General features: G+C 52.2%; 1 protein-coding gene across 1 annotated transcript; it reads left to right on the forward strand.

Moving 5' to 3' along the window:
- The first annotated feature begins 429 nt into the window (after positions 1 to 429).
- LOC142417132 (endoplasmic reticulum-Golgi intermediate compartment protein 3-like) lies at positions 430 to 5,730 on the forward strand. The gene is given in 9 exon segments (XM_075517492.1): positions 430 to 549; positions 639 to 735; positions 833 to 903; positions 1,498 to 1,585; positions 2,628 to 2,632; positions 2,865 to 2,979; positions 4,279 to 4,372; positions 5,542 to 5,579; positions 5,582 to 5,730. Coding segments are annotated over 9 exon segments (777 nt in total).
- The last annotated feature ends 2,016 nt before the right edge of the window (positions 5,731 to 7,746 follow it).

Raw genomic sequence — 7,746 nt, forward strand, 5'->3', positions numbered from 1 at the left:
CCGGCAGAGCATGGGGAGCTGAAAAGTCCTTGACCAGTGGAAACTCCACTTAGCAACAGCCAAAACATCAGCGTGTTACCAATATTATTCTCCTACTAAAAGCCCAACCGCAGCACTCTGCCAGCTGCTAGGAAGAAAATGAACTCTGTCCCAGCGGAAACCAGGGCAGCGGGGCAAGAGAGTGGGTTTTTCTCCTTCCTTTCCTTCCCTTCCGTCCTTCCTTCCCTTCATTCCCTTCCTTCCCTTCCGTCCTCCGTTCCGTCCTTCCACGCTTCAGCACAAAAAGCGCTGGTGCTCTCCCGAGATGCTTTGCTTCCCGCTTTGTTGCTGCCACAGCCAGCCTGAGGGACAGCCTGGTTGTTCTCCAAAGGGCCTTAGTACCAAGCCGCACCCCTGTCAAAGACGGAGGCAAGGGATGGGACGGGCAGGATGTCGAACCGAGTGAAAACTGCTCTCTACCAGCAGCTTGGCCTTGGTATCAAGCCCTTTCCAGCTAACCGATCTGGGCACAGCCGGCGTCTCTCGGGTGCCCTTCAGAGGCCCGGGGCCGTTGGCAGGGGGGGTGAGAAGAGGGCGAGGCGGCAGCGAGGCCCTTCGGGCCCCGGAGGAGACCGGGAGCCCCAGCCGCTCCCCGCCAGCCCCCTCGGCCGGCTTCGAGCCGCGCTGCCCGGCGGGCCGGGGCCTTCCCCAAGACCCGGGAAGACTTTCGGGTCAAGAGGTGCGGGGGCGCGGTGGGTGAGCGGGCGGGGCCGAGGCGGGGCCGAGGCGGGGCCGAGGCGGGGCGGGCGGCCGCGACCGGCGGGGCTGACGGCGGTTCTCGGCTCCCCGGCAGTGAGGGCTGTCAGCGGGCTCATCATGGGGCTGCTTTTCTTCTCGGAGCTGCAGTACTACCTCACCAAGGAGGTGAGTAGCGGCGGCGGGGGGGGCCCGGCCCCCCGGTGCTGCCTCCTGCCCGCGGAGCCCCGGCGGAGAGGCGGCCCTGCGGCCCGTGGCGGCCTGCCGTGCCTCCGCACCCCCGCCGCCTCCGCCGCCGCCTCCCGCGGGCTGCCCACGCAGCAGCTTCCCCGCCGCAGGTCTGTCTGGGGTTTGTCTCTCCCCCCGCCGGCCGCCTTGCCGCTGGGAGCGGGCTGCCCTCCCCGAAAGCCGCTGGGCGCAAAGGCTGGCTTGTGGCCGCCTGTAACGCGGTGGCGGGAGAGCGTCTCAAGGTCTCTTGGCGCTGTCTCCACCGTCTCCAAGCAGGCACTGCAAAGAACGGAAAGCAAGCGCGGGAACCCCCGTCCCCACCCCAAATTCGGAGGTTCCCAGGTGATTCCCTTTCTTAAAGGCAGGACAAGTGGCAAGCGCTTAGCTACCCTGGAAGGTGCGGGAGGCAGCAGCTCGGGTGTCTCGCAAATGCCACCTCTTAACAATCGGCTCCTGAGCCAGAGCAGCGGAGGGCAAGAGGCCTTTTCATTCGCTTCCGAGTGAAACGGGACTCTGGTTTTCCTGTGTTCCTAGGTTCCTCCGGAATTGTACGCTGACAAATCAAGGGGAGATCAACCGAAGATCGATCTAGATGCTATTTTTCCACATATGCCTTGTGCTCGTGAGTCAGACTTCTGAACGCTGGGGTAATTTTCGTACTTGCCGAGGGCCCGGCAGGCTCAGCGTGCCTGGTGCTTCCGAGCGCTGCGCTGCTGCTTGGGCCACGGACAGGGAGGAGCTGGTGATCCCGTGTGGTTACGCAGGGATTCCAGCCAGGCCCGCTGGGCGCTTAAACCAGCGCTTCCAGTCGGGCAGTCTTGTTTTTCTAGGTTATAAATGGAGCTAAAGAAGAAATCCACTTGCACTCCTGTGCGGTGGTGCGCTTTGTCAGAGAGCTCGGTGATACTGAAAAAGCTGGCACAGAGTTCCCTTGGGACTCAAGATTTGGCCGTATTGTTGTTGACAAACTGCAGAGTCTCCTTCGGAAGGTACTTGAGAAGGGACGGCTTTTCTGTGGTTTTGGTACTTACATTCTGACTGTAATGCCAATGCCGCGCCATAGCCTTTCTCCGAAATGTTGAAAATCGGACTGATTACCTTTGAACCAAATTCAAAATAAAGTTGCAGGATGAAGCGATGGAAGACTGTGCAAGTCTTACCGGGCATTACTGCTGTGCACGTTATCCGACTGTCCGCTAATCTTCCCTGCCTCTTGTTCCCTTGTAGTCATTCCTTTGGGTAATGCATTGGGCTCTCAATGTAGCGAATCTGGCTTCTTTCTGGCCACCCAAGATATTATTGGTCTTTGTCTTCTCACATTTAAAAGGGCGTGGGAAGGCCAGAGAGACTGGAAGCCTCTCCTGTTTTGTGCAGAGGAGCCGTCAGTCTTGTAAGCGAGCACGTAGGCAGCAAGTGCATCATGGTGCTTCGATACCAGGCCGAGACCACAGACCTTCTCAGTCTTCTTTGTGAAAAGGGATCACCAGGAAATGTGCTGACGTTGAAGAGGGAAGGGTGGGGGGGTAGAGGTAGGAGGCAGCTTTCAACCGGTTTTAAGCTTAGCTCCTGAAAATGGTTATGGGCTTTGAGGGGTTTGGGGTTGTTTTTTTGCCCTGAGTGTATCCACCTTTCAGGGTAACGCTTTCTGTGGCAGCTGGAAACAGTCCTTGTACACCGAACCTCGTCCTTGGAAGAGTCGTTTAGGGTGCTGCAACGTGTGTTTTATTCCCTGTCCGTCACTTGGCCCCAGCCGTACGCACTCTTCCGGTTTGGCACATTCTTATGCCCCTGGCTGAAAGGTTCTGTATTTTCACTGGTTGAATGCTGCCTCAGCCTGCCACAGACCATAACCAATGTGTGTTTATAGACCACTTTCCTTGCTCGTGGGTTTCAGGTGTGAGAGCATCGATGCCATGGACATGGCAGGAGAGCAGCAGCTGGATGTAGAGCACAACCTGTTTAAGCAACGTTGGGATAAAGCTGGCAGTGGCGTGACTCCAGAGGCCGAGAGGCACGGTAAGATGCTATTCTGCCTTTCTTGGATGGATGCTCTGGTAGTCTTCCCATCACTGTGTGTCCGTGTTGACTTTCACAGGAACAAGTGACAGCTGAAGAGCATTTAAACACCATAAACTCTTGAAGAGTTTGTAGTACCCAAATCTATTAAACTGGCGGATCAAACTCCTATTATACGCGCTACTTTTGCGAGGCAAATCTTTGCCTAGTCCCTCTGAAATGATGACAAGGACTCATGGATGCATTTCAGGGATAAAGGTGCTGAGTTCATGGTCTTTTACGGCGAGAAATCAAGCAGCTGTTCTGGCAAAACTTGGCTGTGGTCGTACCCGTAAATCCCAGCGGGCTGACAAATGGGACCACCTGGTTAGAGGAAAGAGCCTCTCTCCAGGGAAGGCTCCAGTGGCTCGACCCTTAAGGCTAAACTTGCACCTTACTGCATTGACTTTGTGCGTGTTAACGCGTAGCTGATCAATACCTTTTAGTTGATTTATCGGTTACAAGTTGTAGTCAGTGGTCCTTGGCTACATAAACCTCTCCTCTACGTTTTTTACACGTTGTGACTCACCGTTGTACTTCGATACAAACCCGAAACAATTCTGGCAAAGTGCCGCAGTCTAACAGTAATACTGTCCTGACTTTTCCTTTCCAAAACACGAGCTCCTTATTAGCTTTTCTGGGAGAGAGTGCAGTTCTACGTATCAGCGTAAACTAAATTTGTTGATTTGGATCACTCAGATTTAACTTTTCTGTTCTCGAAGTTGAAAGGCTAAACTAAGCCAAGAGCTGAACAGTCGGTAGGTACACGAGGGTTTCTGCAGTTGTCATGGGAATGTGGTGATAGTGTCCTTACTGCTGTGTCACTTAGCAGCCTTTCTGTATTCAGAGGTTGTGGCGTTACAAATTGAGTGTCTGGGCACAAAAGCTGTTTACAGCTTTGTGTAAGAAGTCTTGTATCAGTCACAATGTACCGATTGGGTCTACTTTCGACAACGTTTTAACAAAGCCTTTATGCAAGTAACGTCTGATCCATGCTCCAGGAAGGCTTACAGAGAGCCCGTTCTCTCTGTGGAAGGTGTTCTGGAGATGACAAATGCTGCTCTGTTAGTCGGTCTTACTTCACACCTCAGCAGGCTCTGTGCGTACCATTTCAGGTGGGCTTTGGGTGCAGGATGCACAGCTTCCAACACAAACCCGTTGCATTCATGCGTAGAGCAGTTATTGTGCGTAGAACAAGACAAGAGTGCAAGACAGCATTTCCAGACACCCCTCATCACTTGGAATCCTCTTTTGTCTTAGAGCTGGGGAAAGAAGAAGAAAAAGCGTTTGATCCAAATTCTTTGGATGCTGATCGCTGCGAGAGCTGTTACGGGGCAGAGTCAGAGGACATTCGGTAACCCTTACACCTTTTTGCATCTTCTTAGCGCTTGAATTCATGCTGTTACGTTGCGTGCACGTTTTTTTCCCAAATGCCTGTGAAGGTCTGTGCAACGAAATCCTCCCAGGTGCTTGTTCAGAGAATGATGAGAACTGGTGTGGTTTTGGTAGGTCTTTGGAAGCTGCGCTCGTGGTTGTTAGGAATGTGCAGAGTTAGGTTGTCTAGATTGTCTACATGCCTGTTGAAGGGCAGTGCAAATTGCACCACCTTTGCAGTAGCACCAAGATTGTATGCCAGCAACTGGAATCTTTTCTGGGATTATTTGGTGTCCAGAGGGGAGCTGTGTAAATTATTTCGCCGTTACGTGAGCTGTCTTGGAATAAAACCTGGTTACGGCCTTGCCTTCTCACTTCTGCTGCAGGCGTTGCATCCTTACGGGAGCAAAGACCGGACGTCTGTCGCTCACACAAACATCATTTGGTGTTTCTCCTTCCTCCTACCTGCAAATTCCTCTGAGAATGGATCTGTGATAGTCTGTAGGTTCTGGACTGTCCTTTGCTGCTGTCGTCTCTGTAGTTAACTTGGTTTATCCTGTCTTTCAGGTTGGGTCCTTCCCCAGAGATGCTTCCATCTTGAGGGATTCATGATTCCGGCCTTCAACTTTTTCTTTGGCCCAGCAAAACATGCAACCAAGAAGGAAAACTTGTTCTTTCGGTGACCAAGGCATTACCCAGAGGTCGAAAAGTAATGAAGAAAGTTTGCCGTTAACCCTCCCTCCCATTGTGACAGTCTCGGCCTCAAAGCAGAGAAAAGGAGGAACAGAAGCAGGCAGGTGCTTTGTTCACATGGGGAAGTTCCAAACCGCTCAGAACTGTGGGAGGCTGATGTCGTTTTTGTAGCAAATTGCTTTGCCAAGGAGCGATGTGACTGTCTAAACGGACAGGCAGAGCCCTTTTCAGACTCGAGAACGGCATTCAACCAGCTTGCACCCTCATGCCAAAATCTCAAACAGTACATCAAGAAGCTCGAGCTCCTTCAGGAGCATTAGGCCAGCTTCCCAGGTCCAGTCCCTGCTGTTGGCTTTATTGCTTTGTTGAAGAAGTATGCGCCGAGGAGTCAGGTCCTGAGCTGGAGCGTCTCTTTCTAGCGATAAAGACGGTAAGAAGGTGCTTGTGCTTTTGCAGGTGGTGTAAGACTTGTGACGGCGTCAGAGAAGCGTACAGGCCTTCAAGAACCCGGATACCGTAGAGCAGTGCAAGAGGGAAGGGTTTAGCCAGGAAATGCGAGAGCAGAAGAACAAGGGCTGCCAAGTGTGTGCTTTCCTAGAGGTCAACAAGGCGAGAGATGGGTTTTGCTGTGAACCTGCTGCATGATGGCGAGGACTGTGAAAAGGCAGAGTTGCTCTCCTTGTCCAGCTTTAGGTGTTCACAGCACTGTCATATAATAACTGCTGGGCTCAGCAAGGTACGTGTGCCCGTGAAGGGGTTCAGTGGGAGAGTCAGGAAGAGCGGTGGGAAGGGGATAATTCTGTGTTCCGTTGTGCGGGCTGGTAGGAAGCCTGCCGGCTGGAGAAGCTTAGCTTTTCCTACCGTCTAGCTAGCGAGTCTTTTTGCCGAGGTTTCTGGAGGAGGAGGGGCAGCTTCTTTGAGGTTGGATTGTCCCACCTGCCCTTCTAGCCTTAAAACAGAGACCACCAGTGGGTGCTGGAGATAACAGTATCCAACAGCTTGCCAGCAGAGGTGCTGGAGAGAGTGAAATGTTACCTTCTTTAGAAAATCAGTGGAAGCAAGACTATTGGAGTTGGTTGTCAAAGCCGAAGATGCGCAGCGAGGTGCTTTTTGCAACTGCTGTATGAAAACGTAGTACGAGATGCACCAGAGAACTATGTAAGTACCCTGTCATTTGGTGGGTTACCAAACCCAGAACACTTGGACGTGCAAATTACGTACCCAAGTACCTTCTAAAAATGGGGTCCAGGCTGATTTTTTTTTTAATTCAAGCTGTGGGGTTTTTTACAGCTTTGTGTACTCCTCCTGGAGACCACATGCCTTATTTCTGGAAAGTAAACGTTTTACTCACAAAGCCAGACGTTGGGATTTGAGCGTCATCATGGGCACCGAACCGTTACGGGACCCTCTATCGCCAAGTGCGATGAGCAGGAAAGATTCAAAGGGGAATGCTGGAGGCAGCAAGGGTCCAAGGGTGGGTGTGACTGGGGAAGTTCCTGGGGGCCGTTGTTACGCACTTGGAATTTGGCCCATCTCCATTCTCGTCAGGTCTGCAGTTAACATCAGCGCTAGGTTTGCACAGGCATCGAAGGTGTAATGTAGCACGTGAGCTTGGGACATTCCCATCTTCTAGGGGAGAGAGCGTGTACGATGGCTGGTGTGTGTCAGGGAGGATTGGCCCCTAATGTCCATATCCCTTTCAGATGCCAGGATGAAAGTTTAACAGCCTTTGTCTTTTTAGGTTTATGTTGTTGGTTTAGTGCTTTTTGGTTTGTTGGTTTAGTGCTTTATTTTTGCATGCAGCTTTTTTCCATGGGTGTATACCTTGGATCTCCGTTGTTGATTGTATTAAGGCGTTCTTACCCTGCTCGCTCTCCCCCTCAGTTACTTTATCCGCTCCTTTTCTGTGATACTGTTTTCCTGTATTTCCTGCAGCAACAGTCAGTTCCCTGCCAGTAGAGTTAATTCCTCCTTCTTCCCATTTTTATGTCCACTAAAATAATTTGCATAGAAGGGTTATTATCAACATCAGTACGTAACTATGGCTTTCCACATGACCGCCTGCGAGGATCAGGGGAAATTCCTACGTCTTTTAGGACAACATCTGCTGATATTGTGACCCTTCCTTCCCGTTGCTGATCTCTGGAGCTTAGCAGGCTCTGTGCTTTCCGTGCCTGCAGTAGTCCTTGCCTCCTCAGCCGCAGGACTTAGGGTTTATTGCCTTGTTCCTGCCCTTCGCTCTGTTACCTGGCGCTCTCAGCCTCTCTCTCGGCTTCCCTCCAATTGCCAACTGCCTGTTCTCTCCACCTGCCCTACTAGTCAGATTCACCTGCCCATTCTCTTGCTGCTCTTTCACCTCCTGCCTGAGCTGCTGTAGCTGCTGCCAGGCTTCTCTTAGCTCTCCCTGAGTTTGCAGTAGCGTCTCTAATAAAGCAGCCTTCTCACTCTCCTTTTCTAGCAGGACCTGCACAGCAATAAAGAGAAGACGGCTTTAAGCTTCCCATACAGAATTAGCGTGACAAGACTCAAAGACTGATGGGCTCACACGTGCCCAAAGCACTGTGCTGCTGGTCTCCTAGGTCCTGATCTGCCCACTTGGAGGCACGGGTTCCTAAGTGCGACTGGCTTCAGGACGAACATGCTCCATCCCCGGTCCATCTG

This window comes from Mycteria americana, chromosome 14 (assembly GCF_035582795.1).
Source record: "Mycteria americana isolate JAX WOST 10 ecotype Jacksonville Zoo and Gardens chromosome 14, USCA_MyAme_1.0, whole genome shotgun sequence".
In the NCBI taxonomy this organism is placed as follows: domain Eukaryota; kingdom Metazoa; phylum Chordata; class Aves; order Ciconiiformes; family Ciconiidae; genus Mycteria; species Mycteria americana.